This window comes from Megalobrama amblycephala, linkage group LG23, assembly GCF_018812025.1.
Source record: "Megalobrama amblycephala isolate DHTTF-2021 linkage group LG23, ASM1881202v1, whole genome shotgun sequence".
In the NCBI taxonomy this organism is placed as follows: domain Eukaryota; kingdom Metazoa; phylum Chordata; class Actinopteri; order Cypriniformes; family Xenocyprididae; genus Megalobrama; species Megalobrama amblycephala.
Genome location: NC_063066.1, coordinates 15131113 through 15158795, shown reverse-complemented (window position 1 = coordinate 15158795; position 27683 = coordinate 15131113). Strand labels below are relative to the sequence as shown.

The window sequence follows — 27683 nt, the reverse complement described above, 5'->3', positions numbered from 1 at the left end:
TGTGTTTCTCTCTCTGGCTGGCTGATGGGCAAGCACATTATGTGCTCTTAGTGGGTTGTTCTTTAATTACATTACCCTCTGCTAGGTCTGTATACCCTATTATCTGCAAATAGAGTGACATCCATTAGAGCCATTCAGGTCAAACCGGTGCATCACGTGTAAGTGACAGCCTTTTGATTACTTATTCAACTAGGCTGACCTGAGGAAGATTGCTCTTTTATCCTGCACTTCCCAAGGTTTTTACCCTTTTAGCATTCAAAGTGCTGAGTATAAGCCTGACTCCCTTTAAACAACGTTTGTGACAATCTACACTGTAAGTGAACTTTTTTTATTCGATTTGACCCTCCATCTACAAGCATTTCATGCTCTTGAAGCCATGTTGAAGTTTATCTGAATGAACACTCTCAATTCCTAGCAACAAAATGGTTCATTATCAGGGCACAAAGGGAATGACCGAGGAGTTAACATGGTGAATGATGAATTAGTTTGTGTGGTAAATGCACTTCAGCATGGTGCCCTACTTAAAGTGACAAGCGCTCTGTTTGTGTAGTTTATGACTAAACGCTGTTGGTCCTTTGCGGCACAGTTTGGTGCAAGCCGGTACACAGCCTGAGTGTTTTTCACTGTAGTTACTCGCCCTTTGCCGTACTGTCTCCATCTCTTTCACTTTTTCCAAGTTTCACTTCAAGGCCACCCGAGACTTCTTGTTGGTGAGAATGCACAGATAGGTTTTAAAATGCTTTTCGATTCAGCTGGTTGAATGCTTAGGGATGGAGCAGAGGCGAACGGGACATTCTGGAGTTTTAAAGGGCTAATTCACCCAAAAATGAACATTCTATCATCATTTACTCAACCCAAACCCATAGATCACCCCAAAATAATAAAAAAAACAAATTCTGTCATCAATTACTCTAGAGGTCTGCAAACCGCCCCGCGGGTTTCGGGTTGGGTTCGGGTTAAGTTTTCATGAATAGCTTCGGATTCGGGTCTGTAACTGAGAAAATCTATATAGGCTGTTATATAAGCCTTGTGTGCTGTCTTCTGTGTTGTGCTTGAAAGAGCGTGCGAGAATGGGAGCACATTTATAATTCACATTTAGATATGTTAACTGTTTTGCACATGTGCTCTTGCGCACTCTTTCGGTCACAACACAACACTCAAACCTATGAGTGCGATAAGGCAAACAATTACTGAGGGAAAACATATTATAGTGCCAAATGATGCAGGGAAAGCAGCACAACAAATTCTACCAAATAACAGGTGAGGTGAGCCAGGGGATAGCACAAATTTATACACAAGCATCTAAAATGGCTTCACAATATGTGTGTGAAGTGAACGACTACTGAGAGCAGCCACAAATCGAATAGCCGCGCTGCCGTCTGTCTCAGAAATCAGAGCTTTGTCAAGAGTAGGTCTACTGTAAAATACTACAGTATTTGACATGCATATTTAAATGTTTTAAACATTGTATGATATCATTGACGAATAATGTAAACTCTATGAATCAGGGCCGGATTGGGACTCATTTTCAGCCCTGGAGTTTCATGCCTTAGACCGGCCCACTTTAATTCATGACTGACTATATTAAAATAATGTAATTAAAACCTCAGTATATAAGTCTGCAATAGTGCACTGTTCTCTACAACCTTTTAAATAATTGTATTTTTCAAAAATATATTCAAATACCCATGATAGTACAAATGATAGTACAAAAAAAGCTAAAATTTGATATAGAGTTATTTTTATAGTTATAATAATGATTTTATAATGTGAACCATTGATTAATTCTCTAGCCATCTAGTGGCTGTAGTTAAAAATTCATGTTATTTTAATTTTAATTTAATTAAGTGTTTGCTTTCCAGTAGATGGCAGTAATCGTCCACTAAACCCAGGCACATTTTTCATGTCTATCACTATGAATGAAATTTAGAAATGTAGATCTTTATTAAAGTGGATTTAACATAAAATTTTGCTATTTTATATAAATGTATATACTTAAATTATTACAAATTGAGGCAAATAAATAACACAAAATACCATAAATCCTACAAAATTGCACAACTTTACAGTAAAATATTAAAGTAGGCCATTAGCCTACGTTTGTTTAAAACGTACAAAAATGTTACAAAAATCACATTTTACTATCTGGTTAAGCTAGTTGGACAGAAAAATGAATATTGTTGGCCAATGTGTAATAGCATAGCAAGCAACATAACATAAGTGATAGGCCATATTTTATTATTTGCCTACTATTATTACGATATGAGTAAGATGCATACATGCCTTTATCTTTTGCGTGTTTCCCCTCTTCCTTTTTATTTATTTACGTTACTTAAATCGGCCTCCGGGGGCTTAGACCTTTTGCCTTACCATAATTTAGTGTTGATTTAGAACTTGTCCCACTGTCCCTACAGACGTCACCTCATCCCTTCTTCTCGTGTACTTTTGATTAAGTTGTCTCCTCAGAGCGCACACTCCGAGTCCCTCCCGACCAGGTTCATTTACCCACCGAGTGACATGATATCATTGACGTTGCGTGCAAATGAGCTGTAAAAACCCGATCGCGCATTCGTTTGTTTGTTTTTTCTTGCGCGGGTGCCCCGTGCCGCCCTGGGCCGCCCAGGCCTAAATCCGTCACTGAATGGTTTTTAGGAAAAAGTTAGGCTACTCAGCTTAGTACATTTGGCCGCGTCCACAGCTTCTAGAGCATCCATATTTCAACCCAGTGCCATGACAACACCGGCCCTCGCAGCCAAATAAACTGACCGGCCCACCGGGAATTCTCATGGTGCTCCCGATTAGCCAATCCGGGCCTGCAACGAATTAAATGAGCCAAGCGCGTTCGTAAATCAAATAGCCGCGTTTCTCTTGCATCTCTCAGAAATCAGCTTTGTCAAGAGTAGGCTAATATCATCTAAAACACTACATCATACACATTTTATATTATTTTATTTCATATGTGTATTTAAATGTTTAAAACATTGTACGATATGATACATGACTGAGTGCAGAATGAAATGAGGTGCGATAGCATGTCAAATGGCCTCTGTTTGTTGTTTCTACTACTTAGCTTGTTGTTTCGGTCTATTTAAAAGTTGTACAATATGATCTTGTCATTCAACCAATAAACAGCTCAGCGGTTATGTGCAGTGTAGGTCTTACAAAGCTGTCTTGGCTTGTGAAAGCAAGAATGGTACATCTCTATAGCGATGGATTTTGGGTTCGGGTCGGGTCGGGTCAAACAATCTCGGGTACGGGCCGGGTTCGGGCCTCGGTTTAAAGCCTGTGCATGCCTCTAATTTACTTGCAAACCCATATCATTTTTTTTCTTTCTTTATGGCTTTCTGTGAAACCAAAAGAAGATATTTTAAAGAATGGGGACACAATGTTGTTTTTGATGTCAATGGGGTCCTATGATGGTTTCAGGTCAACTGTCTCTTAAATAGTGCTAGATTCTTGAATGGTAGTTACTTTAGGACTCAATAGCCCTTTCACCTCAATTGTCTTTGCTCTCATTCAGTTATAATGAGATGGTTTTGAAACATTTTAAAACTTCTGTTATGAGCACAAGCCATTAGTCAAAATATCTTCTTTTGTGTTACACAGAATAAGGGGGCTACAGTCTCAGATATACCACATTCCAAATCACACTAAAGAGGCCACATATAATTGTACATTGGAGAATGTACAAGAAATCTAACACCATTGTATACCACACAAAAAATAATAGATCCCCCCCCCCACCTTTAGATGTTAAAATTAATGACTTCTTGTTGCTTGTCAGTGAGAAGAGGGAAAGCCCTCAGGAACTCTGGTTCCTGGTCTCATTTGGCCTGTGTTTCTAGAGCCCCTGCACATATCAGTTCACTCACACACAGCTAAGTGACACCACAGCCTTGTATGCATGACAAGAGACAGGGACATTGGGAAACAGAGAGCGACTTTTACTCTCAGCTGAAACTATAATCTAAATTATGAATGAAAGCTACAGCTCTGAAATAGCTGGTCTCATTGCCTTGGCTAGTTACTACCTACCAGCTGCAAATGAAACTTTTATGCCTCTGTTTTGAACTTCACAATTTATGCTCACCTATGTACTTTGTGCAGACTGTTTTGTAGGTGAGTGACGCAGCTTCACGTAGCCCTTTTGTAGCTGGAACTATGTCCCTTATCCACTACCGAAATGGGATTTGTGCACATTGACACCCTTAAAGTTTAGGCGGCAAAGAGACTTTAGGGATTAAAGAGGAACTCGGCACAGGTGGCAGACCTCGGGCACAACCTACAGCTGTTTGTGGCTCGAGAGCACGTCCAGGAAGTAATGAAATCTCAGCTTGGCCGGCAACGCTCATTGGCATTCGCTCACCGTCTGCCTAGCTTTCCTGCCATCGGCCATGTGTGAGCTTGGATGGCGGTTTGGACTGTGTGGACAAAGCGTGTTGTTCCCTGATAAGAGTCTCCACTGCTTAGCCATTAGCCAGATTAGCACAACTAGGAGGCCTGGTCAGCAGCATAATGTCAAGCTCTGAAGTGGGAAAGCTTGGTATCCCTGGCTGAGTTTCATTTGTGGGACATTGCCTTGGCATGCAGCCCAGATCCAAGAGTTTCATGGGGAAGCAATGAGCAGCTGTTTGATTTCCTGTTCGCTTTAGTCTCTTATCGCATCTTCTCTCTGGCAGTAAGGTGACGATATGATCCTCTTCTTCCTGTAGGTCCCTGGATACGCAAATTGCCAGGTCTTCTCCTCCTCTCCGTTCCACTCCACTAGCTGCTCCTGGCTTCTGGAGAACGCCTCCTCTCCACGCTGCCTCGGACACCAGGAACCTGCCGACACGTCAATCACGTCCTCACAGCTGGGTAATTAATTTCAAGTGTAAATTGTAGCCGTCTCTATATTCGAGAGAGGGTGAGAAGAGATCACACTTTTCCCCCCTCTTTAGTTTGTGTACCCACAGTCCTGAGTCTTTCTAGACTGAGCTTGTTTCTACAGACCAGTTTGTCATTGAGGCTCTGCTCAAATCTCCAGGGTGGTGATCAGAGTTTTTTTTTTTGTTTGTTTTTGTTCATTCATCTTTCAAAGCCAAGCAACTGTAAGGGATATCAGTCATTTTAGAGCTGCCTGCTTGGCTACATGTCACCTGTGAATTTTCAAAGGACGCTCTTTAGGAGAAGAGACCTTTGTGACTAAGCCAATAGCATTTGGTGTCTTTCAAAAATACTTTACCAAACCCAATATGGGGAACCGCTTGAGACTGGCTTTGTAAACAAAAGACTTTGTGTCTTTGTGAGTTTACCTGTTTCTTCTCTTTCTTCTTTCACTTTTTGCAAACTTCTTTCTCATCCTGCTCAGAACGGTGAACTTATTAGTTGGGGAATGTTACCTTAAAAAGTATGTGCTTTACTCATAAAAAGTAGCTGATTATATAATTTTTTGTGTTCTTTATTTCTCTGTTAACTGGCTGATGCTCTCAGCAAGTTGAACTGGCGAGTTTTTTTTGGTGTTTGTGGTTGTCTCCTTGACATAGTTTGCATGTAACGACTAGACACCTGTATTTACATGATGCCACTTGCAATGTAATCCAGAGTTGTGTGCCATTGAAAATTGAATAACAAATGCTTTTTAAATTCCATTTCAGAATGTGGATTAAATTGAATCGAGCAAACTGGATGCAGGATACCAAATTTTAATTTGTAATTATGTAATTCAATGAAAAGAAATTAGGGATGCATGATAATCAGGGTATCTTCTGTTCATTTGTTTTTTTTTTATTTAATATTAAAATCAGAAAAAAATAAAAATGACACCTTTTTCATTTTTTTCAAACAAAACGGAAAAAAAAAAGAATTCAGCTTGATTTTTTTGTTTTTTGTTCAGGGGTAGAAAATGATCTAAACAACTTGAATATTTGATTTCTACATGTGGGTGGGAATGAAACACTCCTTTCCATTGATTGGTCAACCAAACATTAAACTGTGCCATCATCAGTTCTTCCGCAGTTCTGCACAGCAGAATAATAGTCCTCCACTGCTATGGATTCTTAACGTGTTTATTGTAACTACATTTAATGTCTTTCTCATCAAACAGCCAGACAAGCAAATCACTGACAAGCTAAAGTGGGACTCGAACCCGGGTCCGCTGGCATGGGAGTCGGGCGCTCTAACAAGGAGGCTAAAGACTGCATACAATCAGTTGTTAGAGCGCTTCTTGAGATCAGAGGAGTGGGATTTACACGGTGGATCATTTACTACCCCTGAACAAAAAAAGGAAAAATCAAGCCGAAATCTTGTTTTTTGTTTTATTTAAAAAAAGAAAAAAAAGAAAAAGGTGCCATTTTTTTTAATTTTTACGATTTCAATTTTAAATCAAAAAATTAACAGAAGATACGGTCCGGGTCCGTGTACTTTTGCGTCCATTCGTTTTTCCTTATTTATACCAGAACTGAAGTATGGAAAATGCGGTTTCTTTATTACTGATGAATAGAATGAGCAGATACAAGCTAATTTTCGGTCCGTGTACGTTTTGATAGTTTGTTTTCCAATTTGAAATGAAATACGCAGAAACGAGAAAACGGTCGTTTCCCGTTTTTTCGTTTGTTAAAAAAAACGGAAAAACAAGATTTTGACTCGATTTTCGTTTTTTCCGGGTCACGGATATAAAACGGAAACACGACTTCAAAACTCGTTTTCCACATGTGGGCAGTCATTACACGCCCCTTTCAGCCGATTGGTCAATCAAATCTGAGCCAGTGACGTCATCTTCAGTTCGTTCAACAAAATAACAGTCCTCTGCCGCTATATGTCATAAATCGGCTTTCTTCTGTGCAACCTAACGCGTAGCCTATTTCACAGAAATATTTATTTCAGAAATGTTAATCAGCACACAGACTGTTGTAATGCTGTTTATAGTTTAATATGCATAGTGAAACTGCACTACCCACACAGAGGACCGGATGAAAAGCACAGATTTAAAAAAAAAAAAAAAAACTACAGTTTTTATTTTATTCTATTTTGAATAAATAGAATAAATCACAATAAATAAGTAGTGTAAGCAATTTTGAAAAACGAACAATAGCTCATCTCTCTTTATTTATTTATTTTATATAGCCTAACATTGCCTGCTGAATATAGGCTAATGTTAATAACCCTTTGGTTAAAAGATTGAGGGAATATGTAAAGATCAAACATTAAAGATCAAAATTACAGCTACATAGCTATTTTAGTTATCACAAAAATAATATATAAATGTTAAGCCAAAACTAATTAATTTAAAGCTGAACTGAAACAGAAACCGGCGTTATAGGCTACCTCTCTAATTTGACACAAATCCAAATGTTTCAATAATCACGATTTGGAGGCTAAACTATATTTATTATTTAAATGCTTTTATTGTACACAGACTACTTAAAATGAGCAGTATAACTTTTTATATATTTGGTTGAATTTTGACAGTTAACAGGCTGTTATGTCAAGTTACTAAAACTGATGTTGTGCGCGTGAGGCGCCGACGCGTTCACTTGAATTTTCTTATAAAAGCGGAAACAACTTAAAATACTCAGACATTTATGGTCAAATATATGTAACACCATTCGAATCTGTGAAGGGTTAAATAGGCCTATTATTTTTGTACACTCACAATAAAAAAAAAACATTGCTCGTAAAATAAACAAAGAAATTTTCTGCTGTCTCGGTTTCCTTTCTGTGAACTTCTCAAAAATGAACCGACACTCATATTGTCGCATTTTTTCCCCTTTCATTTTGGTAATATGTTAATTACTTAAGTGAAATAAATTTCGCGCATAGGCTACTTATTTATTTTATATAATTGAATCCTTTGTTCTCCGTTCACAGAAGCGCTGCAGGTGCGTGATGATGATGGATCCTCATGTTCTGTTGTTTATTCTGCTATTTGTTCATGTAGGCTAAAACTAAACCCCTGGGATTTGTTTAATGATTCACAGACATTTATCAAATTTCGTTTAATTCTAATTTAATATAATCTTGTTGGTTAATGAAACGATGATCGCGTCAGTTTAAAGTCAGAGGGAAAAACAGAAATTATATTGACAAGGCAACAATAATTTTCGTTTAGTTTAAGTTTTTCAAAACATCCACAGAACTGCATACAGTAAATTTTCCCGCTGTTTAAGCCACGAATATTTACAAAATAAAATAATTACAAAGATGATAAAAGATAATAAAATAATTACGAAGATAATAAAAGTTCTATGTTTAATATACGACAGTTTTTGTTTTGCTGGTGTCCACTAAAGCAATTGACGCAGAATCGCCAATAGCCGTTAAATCGAAATTGAAAGTAAAATGTTATAGCTAATTCATTCAAAAGCGAAGGAAAGACAGAAAAAGTGAGGATAGCAAGAAAACTGTGACATAATAATGTTCACTGTGTTCATAAAAGTGTTTAATTTAAGAGATAAAATCTGTATGGCTATTTATAAGCTAAGGAAAACTAAAAAGCCCCCCGATGGTGATAACGTTATTAGGTGTAGCCACCTAGTGGATAGCCTATTTTCTAATATGACTGCATAGTCTACTGCAAGGAATGCGTCTGCTAAATGATTGAACTTAAATGTATAAAATGTAAACAAAACATTAAAATAAGACAAAAAAATGAGTGCACTAGCCACTGATCTATAATAGAGAATAGTCTATCATTATGTATAGCCTATTGATCGGTGGTAGTAGCCCAAAGGATGGCATGCGCTTGGTAACAGATGTAGGCCTAGAGTAGAGGCATTTACATTTTACATTTTAAAAACACAATGACAGCTTAAAAACAGACTTAATTAAATTTACTGTAGGTTTTTTAAACTTTTTATCTGTGCAAACATATTTCTGTGAAATACGCGTTAGGTTGCACAGAAGAAAGCCAATTTATGACATCTACTGATATAGCGGCAGAGGACTATTATTTTGTTGAACGAACTGAAGATGACGTCACTGGCTCAGATTTGATAGACCAATCGGCTGAAAGGGGCGTGTAATGACTGCCCATATGTGGAAAACGAGTTTTGAAGTCGTGTTTCCGTTTTCTATCCGTGACCCGAAAAAAACGAAAATCGAGTCAAAATCTCGTTTTCCCGTTTTTTTTTTAACAAACGAAAAAACGGGAAACGACCGTTTTCTCGTTTCTGCGTATTTCATTTCAAATTGGAAAACAAACTATCAAAACGTACACGGACCATTTTCCTTATGCGAGATTATTATTTTGTTAAAAATTATATAAAAGATATACAACTTGTTTTTTAATATGTAAAAAAGCTAAATTTAATTTACAGTGTTTTGCGTCATACACACAGACGCTAAAGCGCCCTCTAGTGCCTTTTCCTCTGGCGTCAATGACTCACTTCAAGAGCCTGCCTAAATGACATTGATTAATTTTCATTCATTAAATTACTATTATTATTATTTTTACATTTATATTTTAACCTAAACATTACATTTCTAAACCTTATAGCTTCTTGTTTAGCGCTCTAACATGATCGAGTTCCCGCTTGTGGTCTCAATCCAGTCATTTTGCTTTTTACTCTGTTTTATATGAATAAAGGCCAAAACGTCATCTAAATTACTCTTACTTTTTCGTCTGGTTCTGTGTTTTATATTGTTTTATATTGAGAAATTGTTTGGGATTAGGAGTCACTTTATAGCCATGCTATGCTATTCAAATTGAAAATATACCAACATTTGTTATGATGACAAAATTATACCCTAATATGTAATTTTCATGAAGACAAAATTCCCATGCCCTTTGCCTCAGTGGAGGTTTGACATGAAATGTTTCTCAATTCTCATTGAAAGCAATGCGTTACAGCCACGTCGCTGGGACATTAACACTTTACGTGGCTTAATCCTACTAAAACAACAACAAGGGAGAACCTATTTTCTTGCATATTTTTTTTTGTCATCAACAACATCTAAGGCTAAGACAACGGCAACGTTATGTTAAGGGGTTATAACGTTTTCTATAGCCTATGCTCAACGTTGTAAGCGCTTTGCCTTCATATTCGGCCTGACCTGCTTGTCTGCATATCTTTATTGGTCATTTAAGTGTCTTAAAGCATTAAGCGTTTTCTTCATAACTGTGTTTTATTTTCAAGGAAAATGCTTAACATGTTAATTGTGTTCATATGCGTATAAGTAGTGAATTTGCAGTCGCCGGATGAAGCGGGACATACTGGTCTGTATTCTCTTGGACATGCGGCAGTATCGGACCCCTCGTGAGTGAGAATGGGGTCGAATTCAAGTCAAGTATTATCATGTTTCAGAGACATGGCTCTCGAAAGTGTGGGAGAAACAACAATTTTACAAAAGAAAACTTGTAAATTGACATTTCTTAATTTTGGTTTATAAAGATGCAAAACGTAATAAACAAAAATCTGAAAAGAAGTCAATATTTATTTTGTGCACATGAAATTTGTGTATTCGGTTTGAATTTAAAATTTTGGTATTCACCATAGCATTTAAAAATACAACAACCGTTCGTTTTCTGTTTTTCTTGACGTGGTTAAAAAACGAAAAAGGAATGGACGCAAAAGTACATGAACCAGATACCCTGAATCATGATATATTGACCACAATATCGGTATCAGCCAATATGTGTAATTTGTAATGTTATTGTTATCGGCCCAATATATTAAAGCCGAGCTGGTTTTGAATTGCTTGAAATATTGATTGAAATCACTTCAAAAAGGAAAATAAAGTTAAAGGGTTAGTTCACCCAAAAATGAAAATTCTGTCATTTATTACTTACCCTCATGCCGTTCCACACCCGTAAGACCTTCGTTAATCTTCGGAACACAAATTAAGATATTTAGTTCAAATCCGATGGCTCCGTGAGGCCTTCGTAGGGAGCAATGACATTTCCTCTCTCAAGATCCATTAATGTACTAAAAACATATTTAAAATCGGCGTCTTAAAATTTTTAAATATCTTAATTTGTGTTCCGAAGATTAACTAAGGTCTTACAGGTGTGGAACGACATGAGGGTAAGTAATAAAAGACAGAATTTTCAATTTTGGGTGAACTAACCCTTTAAGTTAAACATGTACAGTGTAAGTCTGGCATATAGGCTACATAAAATTATATTGAGAACATTATAATTGTGTGCTTGGGACATGGCTTTTAATGGTGAAACTTTTCTCTTTGTAATCAGGCTCTCAAAAAATATAATTTGGATTAGATAAAATAAAATTTGGATCTAGATTTATCGGCCAATATGTCAGTTATCAGCTTTCAAATATAAAGAATTATTGGTTATCGGTATCGGTCGATAATTTCATATAAGTCATATTTGGTGCATCCTTAAAAGAAATGTAATTTTTAACAGTAAAAAGTTTGTAAATGCAAAATTTTGAAAAATCTAAAAACCCTGCAGGTTTGTATGTCTTACAGATAGACAGACTAAACAGATGTAAACAGTTTTGTTTATTGTAATTGATTAGATGGGATAGTTTGGTCACATTAAGTTGCTCCACATGCTTGCCGCATAAACATACTGTAGTTGTACGGAGTGAAAAGGCCTATGTGGAAGATGCAGAGCTTTCAAAAATTACCCACATATTATGGTGTAACATGTCACATTCAGAACATTATGAGTGGTTACTTTGTGTTCCACTTTTTTAAACTGCATATGCTGATTTCTGTGTTGAGTAATATGTGAAAAGAAAGTTCTTATCTCCAGCGGAGAACATAATAGTTAAAAGTATGCATAATTGCTTATGTAGAGATTGCTGGAACCTCTCACCCACACAATCAACTGGATTTCATAGACACACTCACAGACAGAAACACACACTAACACACGGGCCTTAGAATACCCACATTTCCTCTGTGAGCCCTCATTTTGGTGAGCTGACCTTGCATGAGCTGCGTCAATCACTCTCTATCTGCCAGTAAATCCTCCCTTATCTTGGGCTTAAACTGACGGAGCACACATCTGCACTGCAGGAGACTGTGAGGCTGTACAATAAGCCAGGAACAGAGTGAGATTGACTGAAACTACTGGAATGATGGAATGGTTTGTTTGTGATTGGCGTATGTTGAAAGTGGGTTTCGAGCTCAGGGCGTTTACGCAGGAGGGGGCTGAATGGTGCTCAGATGTATTTTGCATGTTCAGGGCAGCTGGGTGGTTAGTTTGAAGGCCCGATTCAATTTCATGCAAGGTATTTCAGTGCAAAAGTGGGAATTTTGCTGTGCAAATTGTGACCAGCATAGATTTTTATGTGCATTTGCTCTGTTACCTGATTTGCATAATTATTTTTAGAGACGCACTGGTCGACAGGCCATAAAACCATTTGTGTGTTTTGAGCAAAAACCACCTGGTTCTGATTTATGGCTGGTTTTTGGTTTTATTTTGGCCAAACTATACTGGACTTGCACACAAACAACATTTCTCAAAATGTAATTTGTGTGGAAATATTACAAAGTCTGTAAACAGGGAGGCGCTGAAGATGGATGCAAAGAAGAGAACACAGATGTGCCAGCAGAGCAAATACTGTACCAAGCACAGAAAACTCTGGAAAATAGGAAATATAGGGAAAAAAAATAAATATTGAATTGGGGGTATTGTATAAATATTAGGGGTATAAATATTGAATGTATTTCTGAAGGGACATTAAAAATCAAAAGTTTCGATGCCATTTTCTTTTTCTCTTATCTTTGTATAATGTAGTGTTTATATAAGCATAGGCACAGCACTGCTTTATGTGCAGTGGTATCCAAAAATAATACTGCTGTTTCATAAGCAACAAATACATTTTCTTATACAAAGAAAAAAAAAAACGGCAATCGGTATTGGAATCAGCAAATTTGCTTGTCAAAAAAAATCGGGAACTGAATCGACCATGAAAAATCATGATCGGTGCATCACTGATGCATCACTGGTGAAACAAGCACTAAAATAACACTGGTAGAGCATGCAAATAAGTGCTGCAATCAGTGAGCACAATTCACTCTTAATAAGTCTCTAAAGTTTTAGGAGAAGGTGGTGTTTTGTTATAGCTGTTGAGACAGTTCTGTCTCTGGAGATAGAAATGTGTGATTTGAGTCTTGTTGTCCTCCAAGACATTTGATGGAACAGCTCTGCCTTGACTGAGTCTGCAGTGCACTCAGTGGAACTGTACATCTCACCGTTGGCTGAATGTATGCTCTGTTTCTCTTTTCCTCTTGCTCTTTTTCTCTCTGTCACTAGAGATTCTATTTGGAATATCATTGGAAACCCCTGCTGTTATAGAATAAAGTTCTTTTTGCACTTTGTTTTTTAGGTATGCATGATATATTATTGGATTTTTTTTTGTGTTGATATCTGCCTATTTTGGATATTTAATTGTGCATGTGTTACATATGGTCTGTGTCCTATGTTTCATTGTGTTTTTGGTTCAGTCTCTGTGACTTAGGGTGCGTCTCAATCAGCTCCCTAATTCAGTAGTGAGGGCACTGATCAGGGAATCGGCCACATTAATTTACATGATATACTGATTCACGACCTAGGGAGCTGATTGAGACGCAGGGCTAGTTTTCCCCAGTCTGTTTAATTAGTCATGTCATTCACCTGTGCTCTGTTAATTTACTCATTAGGCTTCTTTGTTTGTTCTAGTATACTCTCCCTGTGTCATTAATGTCAATAGTATTTCTCCTGAGTATCTTCTGTGTGTTCTTATTAAAGATTATTCTGTATATTCATCATCTTCGTGAGCTTTGAAATCTCAAAATTAACATCTATTTTCATGTTGCACATTATAATTAGGCTTGTTTGAGATGAGCAAATTCTGCGCAGAACTGATCACCGGTGATCACCGCGAGATGCATGCCGGTTAGAAATGTGTCCGAGGGTGGGCCGCCTTGCTCTGATGTCATGCCGACGTGTGTCAAAAACCTCTCGCGAGTGCGAGGCGGACGTGTCGGATTCTGCAGTTGAGCGCAGTTGCTCTCCACCGACTGCGCTGACCAAAAGCACGATGGGAAACGACTTGCTGACGACACAGCTTAAAGCTTATTGGTTTAAACAACCGTGATGTATTGATCTGATTTAAAATGTTTGATTTTAAAACTCTAATATCATGTTTTTATGTGTAAAAATAATGTGTGAATATTCCCAAACTCTCTGACACAGTGATCTCTCTATGGGTTATGCGAACGTTGTCATTTATAAAAAAATATATATAAAAACATGTCTATAATTAAAGTAAAAATGATTGATACACACATCTTTCGAATGGAAATAAATAACAAGTACTTTGGGTGTATTGTTCATTATGTTTATTTTCATATAAAAGCAACAGAACTTAAATTACATCCAGTTTATCAGCAACACAGCGCACGAGTGTGAATCCCGCGATATCCGCCTTTGATCTCGTAGGTTCTGATCCACTACGAGAACAGAGAACTGTTCGTCTTGCCTGCACTTTTTTCACTCCTCCCCTAACTGCAGCCGCCTACTCTCGGCTGAACTTCAGGCGAGGCTAGGCGCATCTCAAACAAGCCTATTGTCACAGAAACGCCAGGCTCCACCGTCACCCAATCACAGCGCATCCCGTCACCCGAATACTAATCACGCACACCTGCACGTCATCAGCACACTCATCTCTGCCAGTATAAAGGACTCTCAGTCACACACGCTCATTGTCTGATTCTTGTTAGCATCTATGCTCACCTTAAGGACTCTGTTGGAATACTTACCTGTCTCCAGTGTTTCTCCTGTTGTGCTCCAATGTCATCATTGTGTCTGGATACCTGCATTCTGCCATCATCCTTCACCTACAAAACAAAAGACAGTATTACCATTCTAATTATTATGACTCACCTGAAGACTTGCCATTCCCTCATCTGCTTCACTGTTGTTCATCTGGTTGTGAAATAAACACCTTACTTTTATGCTTCCTGTGTCTCCGACCTCCTATGTTTGTAACAATGTTGTGACGCCTAAATTTAGTTGCAGCATTTAAAATGGATTTTTGTTTGTGTATTATTTTTGTAATTCATTTCAAAATGGTATTTAATTCTAAAGGGTTAGTCCTCCCAAAAATGAAATTTCTATCATTAAGTACTCACCCTCATGTTCGTTCCACACCCCTAAGGCCTTATTTCATCTTGGGAACACAAATTAATACCCGGTTCAGACTACACGATTTTAGCCTGATTTTTGCCACAATCTGCCATGACAATGGCCATCGGGACAAGATTTGATCGTTTCAGCTTGTGTGTCATAAGGGGACGACAACCGATGGCATGTCTGCAACGCATCACGACAAAGACTAGCATGTTTAATTTTTTTTTTTTTTCCCTTCCCTCTTCTCTGTCATTCCACAATAAGTTCTGTCAGGTTACACTGGCCAATAGGGGCACAGAAGCACATTCCTACATGCTTTCAAACATGCCAAAACGAAAGAGAGACAATGGTATCGTTCCTGCTCGGTGGAATTTTACAAAGGAAGGAAATGTTTATAGAGCTATGGCAACAATACTCCTGCATTTATAATGTTTCCTCAAGGGACTAAGATATGAGTGAAAAAAGGTAAATAAAACATGTTACCTCAGATATATGAGGTCCACTTTTGGGCTTTTCTGGTGACAAAACGGCAAAACACGCTAGCCATTTTTTGTTTATGCTCACGACACCTTCTGTCAGTCAGTAGTCCTGCTCACTCAATGACAGCACGGTTAAAGACTGCACGCGATAAATGGTCGAGTAGCAACATGTAGACTGACATGTTTACAGTCTATGAGACAAGATTTTAGGAGTCAAAATCGTATAATCTGACACAGTGACTATCGTGACTGACAAAAAATATTGTGTAGTCTGAACCTGGCATAAGAGATTTTTGATGAAATCCAAGAGGTTTTTTATCCCTCAGAAAGCAATGTAATTACCATCATTCAAGGTCCTGAAAAGCAGTAAAGACATTGTTAAAATAGTCAACGTGACTGCAGTGGTTCAACCTTAATGTTATGAAGCGGCGAGAATACTTTTTGTGTGCAAAAACAAAAAATAACGACTTTATTCAACAATCTTCTCTTCCCTGTCACTCTTCTATGCAGTTGACGAAGTGAACGCTGTCTAGCACTTCTGTGTTTACGTCCAAGCTCAGTATTGGCCGGCTCCTGCATCAGCATCGCATGCATTGCGGTGCTCACGTGAACAACATTGGCCAGTACTGAGCTGACAGAAATGAATTAAAGAATTAATGAAAAATTTCATTTTTGGGTGAACTAACCCTTTAACATCAGCCATTTGTAAGTTATCAGCCATAACTCGAAAACAGTTATCGGATTATCGGTAGTAGTTCAACGGATCACAAAACTCACGGATCGGATCATTTTTCGGATCAGCACAAAAAAAAAATAATAATAATTGGGGGGTAACTTTGCATTTATTACTCAAGCCCACTTTAACTACTCCGATACCAAAGCAGAAACTACTAGCCTAACTAATACATTATTTAAGGCAAATGAACAGACTGTAAAAAGAACTAATACTGTACACCAATTACAAGCAAAGATAAATACAACATAAAGTTACAAATAAAGTATAAGGTCTAACTGTACTATTAATTTTCATGTACAGAAATGTAATTAAATATAAAATGACACGGTTCACTGTATACATTTAATATAGATTAATCTTTGTTAAAGCTGTGTTTTGTTTGATTTATATGACAGACAACAGCAGGTATTTATAGGTTGCTGTCACTTTAAAGGGATAGTTCACCCAAAAATGAAAATTTGATGTTTATGTGCTCACCCCCAGTGCATCCAAGATGTCACTTGGCTCTCGCTTAGTGAGGTCTGATCGCGCTCTGACAACGGAAGTGATGTCTAGCACTCATTGAAGTATAAGCGCGAGACATCACTGCCGTTATCAGACCTTACTAAGCGAATGCTGAACACAGTTGGACATAGTGGTGTATTAGAGGTAAAAAATAATATAAATACTGTTCGGTTTCTCGCACAAACCGATCGTTTCGTGTCTTAAGACATCAATGAGTCGTCACGAGCCGCAGGGTTTAATTGGGATTTGTCTATGCACGTTTTTTCAACTCTTATTAATAGAGTTCGCATTATTTGACTGACAGACGGCACCGGTTGCAGTTAAAATCATCATTTGTGTTCTACTGAAGAAACAAAGTCACCTACATCTTGGATGCGCTGGGGGTAAGCAGATACTATCTACTAGGTGAACTATCCCTTTAAGAGTAAGACCCCATACACGCACACATCCGATAGATAAACATCCGAATTCTCACCTCATTCAGTTAAGACAGAACCGAATGTGTTTACGAGAATACTTGCCATGGGTATTTTGACTGACATAATGCGTGTATGTGTCCATCCAAGTGCATTGAGGACGCGAAAGAGAAATCAATTTGGAGTTCACGAGCGATCTGAAACGATCTGTGTGTGCGCGCGAGCCTTGTATGTATGTGCGTCTGTGCACACCAATAACAGGGATATAGCCTTCTGAATTAAATCCTCTTTTGCCTCTTCTAGTACTGGAATGGATTATATATATTTAATGTGTAAACTAGCAAGACAAAACACGTGCAAATGATAACCTTTTACTCTAGTGCAGCGAAACTTGAAATTGATCAGCGAATCACATGCGTGCCGAACCGTGGGGTTTGGTCCGTACAGATCACAGATCAACAACGATCCGTTTAACCGCTAATTATCGGTATACAATAACATCTCCAATGTTTTTGCAGTGTATTTCAGCTTTGTAATCAGTTTATTCCTAGTCTGTTTATTTCAACATTATAGTAATAAAAGAAATCATGCATATGCATGCAGGGATGCTGAGATGTGATAATCATGATGATGATCTTAATGGGATTTTATTCTGAATTTGTTCTCAAACGATATTGTTGCAGTTTGATATCTAGAGTTCAGAATGAAGGTAGTTGATATAATTCTGATATATACATAAAACAGCATAATGACAGCAAATGAGATTCAATGAAATTAAATGGATAATTCACCCCAAAATTAATGTCATCATTCATGGTAATGATGTTGATGACAATGGTAACAATGATGATGAGGCGTTGATTAGCACACTCTATTGTATAAAACTCTATTTTTTTCTTGTCATTTCGTTTCTGATTGTCAAAACAAGTGTGTTAATCAAACACATCATCTTTCTTCACCATTCGCTCATCAACTCTATTGTCATCCCCCACCCCTTTCTCCTCCTCTTGCTTGCTGAGGGTTGTTCCTTATGAATGTTTTACCCTGTCCCTGTAGTGTAACCTGAAGCTGAGCTAATGTGGCGTCACTGCTGCCCAAATGTGGCTGTGTGTGCGTGTCTCTGACGTATAGAGACATAAGGTGGCAGCCTGCAGACTTGGAGATGCTAATTTTTCCCCTACCTGTGTCAGCATGTGGTTCATAATACTTTGCTCAATCTGACACTGATACGCTTTTATCTTGTATTTTTGTAGGGGGAAGATTTGTTTTTGTTTACAGTAAGATTGTAGGAGTTCTGTTGACACAGGAATTTGTTTCTTGTGTTTGTCTATATAAGGTGCATGAGTTGGTTCATCGACATTCTCTTAAGGTGTATTTGTACTGCTATCTGTAGATATCTAAAGCGGAAGCCCACTAAGCAATTTGTCAGAGAATCACGCTGCTTCATGTGTGTCTGTGTATGTCGGGGTGAAATCAAGCAAAAGTCAGACTGGATGCGCTTGTGTGCAATTAAATGCACATCAGTGGGCAGGCATTCAGATTAGATTAACAGGACATGACATTTTCTTGGTTGGAGACAGATGCTTGCTCCATTTCTTGCCCAATATTTTTTATGGCAGATTTACACTAATTCATTTGCATTTTTTCCTTATGACACCCAAATTGTGCATTCACATAGTAAAAAAAAAAATAGGAGTTAATCTTTACTGGTCAAATATGATTTGATAAAATGATGGTATTATTCCTGCTTAGTATGGAGCCTAATTATAACGTAATGACAAGGAGACTCGCGTTCATGTCTGTCAGACGCTTGAGCGTTTGAATATAATTTCATGCATCTATAACTAGGTCTCTTTACTCAATTTTCCACTCTGGCAATCCTGATTATTCTACAGCTGATGCAAACCTAATTTAGCTTTCAAAGAAAGCCTATTGACCATCTAGCAACAAGTCAGAAAAGCTTTGGAAAACAAACTTCACAAATGTACAAATAGAGCTACTTCATTCACTGCTGCTCTGATGCTTTGACAGAGTTAACTTGCAAAAGGAAAACAAGTCCTCTGTGTCACATTAATTAGTTCCAATGTGTCTTTAGACTGCTATAACCCACAGCTGAACCTCCAAGACTGCTGTATAACCAAAGCACTGTGACAACAAATGGAACAAGTTATTCAGAGCTAACCGTGGGTCATAGTAATTAAATTGTTTTACAGTTTTAAACAACACTATAATTTCTAGACAATTGCATTTGTATTGCAAATCTATTTGTAATTTATATTTTTTTACAGAGTACTCTGCAATACTTTGTTCTGACTGGTCATTCGCAGCATTCTGATGTGAAATATTTTTATATAGTGACTGATATTTATTTTGTCTATATTTACTGTATACTTTTCCCATTGTTCTTGCTGGTCATTATTACAAAAGAAACCCTTTCAGGATAATGTAAATATTCTCTGCAGCAGTTTATTTTGTACACATATTTGTGTATATATAATTTTATTAATAGAATTTTTTTTTTTTTTTTTTTTTTTTGAACAGTTAGCATCTGCCTTATTTTTAGCAAAGTCCCTTTAAGACAAGTAATTTCATTCGGCGGCCATCTTTGAAACGCCTCTCAGGCATCCTGCAGCTCTTTGAATGGGGAAACATCAAATTCTCCAAAGCTGTTTGCCAAGCTTTCGATTAAATTTCATATTTGTAATCACAAATCAAATCTAACAACAAATGTCTCATAATTTTTTTTCCAAACGCTCGAATAATGACAAAAAAACTGTATTTTTTTTGCTGGATCAAGCTAATGCGCATGCGCAGACGTAAATGCGCGTCTCCTGTGCCTCATTTCTGAGGCGCGCGTCTGGCTGTTTCTATAGAAACTGGTGATTCTAACGGCCGCTGAAGTGACGCGATGACTTTACCAGTCGGCGATTGGCTCTTATTTAGAAGGCGGGACTTATTCCGCCATATTGCACGTTTCACTTTCTCCCATTCAAAACAATACGAGTGACACGTCTTGTGTAATTCTATAGTCTTTGTTTTTAGTCACTTGAAATCTAGAGATGTAGAATAAATGCTATTAAAGGGATAGTTCACCCAAAAATGAAAATTACCCCATAAAAATTTATAAAGTCAAATAACGTGCTTCCGGCGCGACAGCTATACGCATTCGACTCATGTCAAAAATGCGTTAACTTCCGCTTATGACATACACAATGACGTGACGTTCTACGCTATGTCCTACCTTATAATGCATAGTATGTCATGTCATTGTGTACTACATTGAGGAAGTTAACGCATTTTTGACGTAAGTTGAATGCATATGTCTGTCGTGCAGGAAGCTCGTTATTTTACTTCATAAAGTTTTAAATAAGGATTAAATGATAAATTGATTCACTTCAGAAGGACTTTATTAACCCCCGGAGCCACGTAGAGTGAAAGTCATATTGACCTAGGATGGCTTGAGGGTCAGTAAATTATGGGGTAAATTTTATTTTTGGGTGAACTATCCCTCTAAGGATTGTATTAAAGGTGCCCTCGAATGAAAAATTGAATTTATCTTGGCATAGTTAAATAACAAGTACATGGAAATGACCATAGACAGTAAAAGAAATGGACACAGCGACCCCATTGGAACTCAATTGAGACAAGTGAAGCCCATTTTTAGCGATTTTTAGCACTTCCGTTTCTGACGCGCAGACTCAAACTAAGCTTGATGACGTCTGCAACCTGTCTGACAGATGTAAATCTTCTAGTAGCTGTGCGTGCAAACTGCCATCGTTAATCTTGCAGAGACGGCGAGCTTGAGCGGGGAGTTCTTTGGCGTGAGTAAGCAGGAGTAAGTATTCTGATTAATTATTTTGTATAGTATTTTAAAATGTAACGCCAGTACGCCATCTCTCTTGACATCTCCCCGATTGCCTGCGAGCTTCTCCTCCTGTCTGTACGGTAATTTCTCTACTGTGCGACAGAGAGTCGAGTGGTTATGACGCAATCGTTAGCCTATTTTTACAAAAACTGTATCTACGGGGCCATAATGTAACATAGAAGGTAATGGAGCCCTTTATACATTGTCGTGTATCTTTAGAAATAAATAATGGACAAATGGAGTCTTTAAACGCCATAGATGTAAAGTTATTCACTGTCAAAGTGACGCCAAAATGAATGGGAGTCAATGGGGATGCTAACGCAAGTGAAGTTCTGCTACAAGATGGCGGCACCCGGCCGACTTCAACTTCCGGTCGACTTCCTTGGGCACTGGAAATGACATACAGTGAGTCTCAAACTCCATTGTTTCCTCCTTCTTATATAAATCTCATTTGTTTAAAAGACCTCCGAAGAACAGGTGAATCTCAACATAACACCGACTGTTACGTAACAGTCGGGGTGTACGCCCCCAATATTTGCATATGCCAGCCCACGTTCCCAACATTATCATTATGAAAGGCATTAGAAAAGGGCAGAACGTCTGGATCTTTGCACAGGTGAATCATCAGACTAGGTAAGCAAGCAAGAACAATAGCGAAAAATGGCAGATGAAGCGATAATAACTGACATGATCCATGATATCATGATATTTTTAGTGATATTTGTAAATTGTTTTCCTAAATGTTTCGTTAGCATGTTGCTAATGTACTGTTAAATGTGGTTAAAGTTACCATCGTTTCTTACTGTATTCACGGAGACAAGAGCCATCGCTATTTTCATTTTTAAACACTTGCAGTCTGTATAATTCATAAACACAACTTCATTCTTTATAAATCTCTCCAACAGTGTAGCATTAGCCGTTAGCCACGCAGCATAGCCTCAAACTCATTCACAATCAATGTAAACAATATAACAGTATACAATACTCACATAATCCGACACATGCATGACGAACACTTTGTAAAGATCCATTTTGAGGGTTATATTAGCTGTGTAAACTTTAAGGCACTGTTTAAGGCAAGCGCGAGCTCTGTGGGCGGAGAGCACGGGATTTAAAGGGGCCGCAGCATAAATCGGCGCGTTTATAATGATGCCCCAAAATAGGCAGTTAAAAAATTTAATAAAAAAAAAATCTATGGGGTATTTTGAGCTGAAACTTCACAGACACATTCAGGGGACACCTTAGACTTATATTACGTCTTTTAAAAACATAATCTAGGGCACCTTTAAGAAACCATATGACAATAAGGTCAAAACTTACATATGCTTTTAGAGTCTTTTTAAAGAGATTTTTTTGTACCACACTGGGCTTTTCAATGGCACAGTAGGTCACAGTTAAGGGTTGTAGAGTCTGAGACTAAACATCTGAGCTTCAGGCTAATTCATCCCACTCAGGAAGAGTAAGCGCTGCCACTACTGCTTCAAGAGAGGCCACAACAAAACCTTTAATTACGATAGAATTAATCCTCTCCACAAAATGCTGAGACTGGGTGCAGACCAAGCCATTTTGGCTTAGCTCAGATCCCCGCAAGGGGTTAGGAGCCATTAAACGTGGCCTCTCCATGTGGTGACCATTTTTTTTCTTCCTTTTTGGCTGAGCACCTTGTCTTTTCATTAACTTGTTCCTAAGCATCCTTGTATTTCTTTCATGAGTCTGAAGTGTCAGTGTGCTCTCATATGAATCAATCAATGTAATTATTCGCTTGATTGAACCCCTTAATTATTTTTTGCTGATTTGTTTCTGGAACAGCTGAATATTCAGAGGATACTCTTGAGTGCGGTTGAGTATTTTAAGAGTCATCATATATGCGAGTTGAATAATATAGCCGGGATAGTGTTGATATATTAAATAACCCCACAAAACGTAGTCTTGCTTATTTATCAAATATCCAGGATGTTTGCAGGAACCGGAATTAATTACTGGTCGCATAGTTGCTAGCTGAAATGTAGGAACAGCAATAAATAGTCCATGCTAAAGGAGAGATTAATCATTCACCGAGTGCTACTCTAGTGGATAGGGGCCTCTCCAATGTCACATACCTTATGCGCATTATCAACACAAACACTCGTAAATAAGAGCCTGCCTACCATGTGCGGCTTTTCTTGACATGGGATAATGTGCTATTGAGCAGGAGAGCCACACCGATGAAAAACTGCATTTACAGTAAATTGATCAAGTGTGGTAATATTAGGTAAATATCCTCACCATTTCCCACTTCACTCTGTCAGGCTGCAAAATTTAGTGCAGCCATGAAGAATAATGTCCCACACCTGAATGCTGGCATATAAATTACATAGAGCTCTACCTGCTCACCACCACAAGCGCTTATGGCTGGCTGAAGAACTTATGAGTTCTGTGAAAATTGAACAAACAAGTTAATACAGTCTCATGAAGATTTTCTAACCCAGTGATCTTTTCGCATTGACAGGCTCGATTGAAATGTGGGCCATTTCCTGTTATTTGCGAGAGGTCTGCGCATGGCCTCAGGGGTTTTATCAGGAATACGGCATTCTAATGAATGTATTCATCATGTTATTTTCTCTAGAGGGTGGTAATTCACTCTGTCGTGTATGGCGTGACAGAGTTTCCGAGCTCTGTGGCGCTAACTCCAGCGTTAGAGGCTGCAGTAAGATGGTGATTTAGCAGGCTGTCACACCGCACCCAGAGGGCAAGCTCCAGTTTTGGCCATCGTCCTTCTGGGCCATAAATAATTCCCAACGTGCTGCTGTGTGATGGCTTCCGTAATAGTGCCAGGCAGCATGCTGTGACCGGTCACTGTCAGCCGTGCCCACCTGAGACCCACAAACACTGGGGAACGGAAGTCTAGCATCCAGTGCCACTGCTCAAAGCAAGCCCACTTCTGGCCACTACCACTGAGTACTTATCCCAGATAGAGCTGTTCATGTAAGCGTTGTGTTCTTTTAGACAGGTCTGCCTCAGGCCCAATGATAGAGAAAAGAATGTGTTTACCCTTGAGGAACCAGTTCTTCTGCACTGTTTTTTTAGGAATCCTGACATGCGATCAGTGTATTGAATCATAAAGCTCTAGAAGACACACCAGGGGATTGGAGCTGGGAGATGTGGAATCCCTTGACAAACATGGATGTATTCTGCATTTTGCCTTTTTATCACATGCAGCTCTCCTGCAATCTTCCCAGCACTTCCTGTAGTAATTGTGGTACCCTTGTGGTCTCATAAAAAAAGTAAAGAATAGGTCCTTCCTAATTTGCACACTTTCAAACCTAAATAGTAGGACCTATGCAATAATGGAATTATGTTGTTAAAGGGTTAGTTCACCCAAAAATGAAAATTCTGTCATTAATTACTCACCCTCATGTCATTCAACACTCATAAGATCAGACTGTAAGTTCATCTTCGGAACCCAAATTAAGATATTTTTGATGAAATCCGAGAGATGTCTGAGACAACAATTTAATCACAACTTTCAAATTCTAGAAAAGTACTAAAGACATGGTTAAAATAGTCCACGTGACTGCAGTGGGTCAACCTGAATGTAATGAAGCAACGAAAAGACTTTTTGTGTGCAACAACAGGACCCACTTTATATTAAGTGGCCTTAACTACTATGTACTTACATTTAAATTAATCATTTAATACAATGTACTTATTGTGTACATACATGTTTTTACATTGTACTTATATTTTAAAAACACTTGCATGTAATTACATCTGTAATTCATTTCTGTTATTACATTTATAATTACACTGTTGACCCATCCCTTACACCTTAACCCTACCCTTAAACCTACCCATACCAGCAAAGCTTTCCCTAACCTTACCCGTATCCCACCCCAAAAGCTGCAAAAGTGTTTTGCAATTCAATATGAACCCAATAAGTACATTGTACTTATTTTTTGATGTTAGTACATAGTAGTTAAGGCCACTTAATATAAAGTGGGGCCCAACAAGGACAAAAAAAAAAAAACGACTTTATTCAACAATATCTCTTCTTCTGTGTCATTCTCCTATGCTGTTTATGTTCAGTGCTTCCATTATTGGCCGGCTTCTGCATCAGCATCATACGCATGCGTTGTGCTGCTCACGTGAACAGCGTCAGCCAATACTGAGCCGCCGTTCTGACGTAGAACATGATTTTTTTTTTTTTTTGCGTATAAAAAGTATTCTCGTCGCTTCATAAAATTAAGGTTGAATTGAGGAGTCAGACAGCTCTTGTATTTCATCAAAAATATCTTAATTTGTGTTCCGAAGATGAACGAAGGTCTTACAGTGTGTAATTTTCATTTTTGGGTGAACTAACTCTAAGTTCTTACATTTAAAGGGATAGTTTATCCAAAAATTAAAATCGAAGATATTTTGAGAAATATCTGTATTTTTTGTGCATACAATAGATGTCAGTGGTGAGGGGAAAAAAAAATCTCAAGGTTTGGCTACCAACATTTTTTTTTAAATTTCTTCTTTTGTGTTCTGCATAGGAAAGAAATACATACAGATTTGGAACTATATGAGGGTGTGTAAATGATGACTTTTATTTTATTTTAACATGAAAAAGCCCTTTAGGTGAACAACCAGATCACTGAGTCAGTAAATTAATTAAACTCTTAAACCACATTAGTGTAATTTGTAAATGAATTAACATGATTTGTTACAATAGCTTAAATAGAAATAATTGGCCTCAATGGTCCCTATGATCTGCCTTAGCTTTGGGAAACACAGTCCTGACTGGTTTTGAGAACTGGATTGACCAATTAATTGAAAAGGTTCAACTCAAAAGAACAGTTCGTTCATAAATCGGACAGTGCTACTTCCCATATTAACATGATCGCTCAAAGAAGAATTAGGGCAGATTTTCGGCTGAATTTGGGTCTGTTCCTCACATTAATCTTACAACTTCAGAAGACTTGGAATACAGTGCATGAGTCATATCGATCACTTTTATGGTGTAGTTTTGCCATCTTGGAGCTTGACAGCCTCAGTTCTCATTATTTTAAACCAAATAATTGGTCTGGATATTTTTAAATTCACCTTTTAAAGCGGAACTCAGTAAGATTTGCGAAGCTCCCCCTACAGGTTCCTTCAGTGAAACACAGTGTCGTTAATACTCCAAGCGCAGCTCTGGACTGCAACGACTACAACGCTCACCAGCACAGTAGTTTTGCAAATACAGTACAAGAAATCTCGATGGAGGTGGGTAATTTTCAAAATTGTCTTATAAAGTCATAATATATACATTGTTTTTGAATTACCGTAAAGCATTTTGTCACTCTCGCGTGAACGTAAACATGAGGCGAGATTGTGTCGGGTCGGCGAAGCTCAACTTGCAAGTGCTGTTTTCTGGCGTAGACGTGCTAGAGGGGTTTAGTGCATGCCTCAAACACACCACTACAAGTCAATTAACCATCGTAAGGACTTAGAAAACTATTTATGAAGGTAAAAAAAGTTACTTGGTTCTGCTTTAACAGTAATGTGTGATCGAAACAGCATAAGGGTGATTAAAAAATGGCAGAATGAACAGATTTTCTTTAAGGCACTGAACCAAACCTCTGCTGTCCCAGGGGTTTGCTTTTGTAGAATTGGAGCTGAAGAACTGGGCAGGCCATGTGGTTCTCTGTGTGAGGCAAAAAAAGAAGTTATGCGAGAGAATGTAGCTGCCAGTCCTGCCCTGTCAAGGGCAAGGGACCTGCAAGCAATACAGAGAGTGAGCCTGATGGTAGAGGGACAGAATAAAAGGAGGAGACTGAAGAAGAGAGAGATAGTGCTCTTTTCTTCCATCGTAGCTGGGGAGGCACACACTGACTGTTCTGGCATCGCTGTGATCTTCAAAGTCACTCACACTAACCCTTGCTCAGGAGGGGCAACATGAAATCTGCCCTCAGGGGGGGAAGCTTTGCTACTTCAAAGTTTTTTTTCTACACTTATATCACTCTCTCATTTCCACCCTATCCAAACCACATATTCAAATTAACTTTATCTTTTTCATTTACTCTAACAAGAGAATGCCAAATGAAGCTTTGTTCAAGGCTGGATTAGATATATCTTAGTGACACAAAGGTTACAGCGGGTAATTAAAATTTCCGCCAGCACAGTCACAATATATCACACTGTCACTTTCTTACGGTACAACTGGCAGTTTCTGCCTCTCTTTCTTTCTTCTCGTTTCAATTGAAGAAATGAGGACGAGAATGCAAGAACAGGTATTTTTCAGTTCTTTGTTTACCAACCGTCAGTTCTCACCTTGTATTTCACCTCGGGCCACAAAAATGTTCTTACTCTGTTTTGTTATAATTCTGCATCCTGTTTTCATGTCACATCTCAAACTGCAAAACCTGAGCCTTGAGACCAATTTTCACTTGTTGTTTTTTTAATATCTAAGTTCTGTTTTGCTTCAAAACCAATCCCATATGCAATGTAAACTCAGCACACGCAGGGTAGCATACAAATCTGTCAGTTTGTAATTCACACAACTAAAAAAAAAAAATTCATACAACCAGTGTTAAAAGTGCTGAAGGGAGGATGTCAGCTTACATTTGAAGTATTTTGAAATGCTCCATGCCTTCTCTCTCTTTTTTTTCTTCCAGAA

General features: G+C 38.1%; 1 protein-coding gene across 3 annotated transcripts in view; it reads left to right on the top strand.

Annotated features, from left to right (window-relative positions):
* Positions 1-27683, top strand: part of drp2 (dystrophin related protein 2) — a 199013-nt gene that overhangs the window by 52266 nt on the left and 119064 nt on the right. For 2 of the 3 annotated variants that reach the window (XM_048175714.1, XM_048175717.1), the window contains exon 2: positions 4713-4857. The exons of the other annotated variant lie outside the window; for it this stretch is intronic. In XM_048175714.1, the coding sequence (XP_048031671.1) occupies positions 4713-4857 (145 nt within the window). The remainder of the gene's footprint in view (positions 1-4712; positions 4858-27683) is intronic. 3 annotated transcript variants of the gene reach the window in all.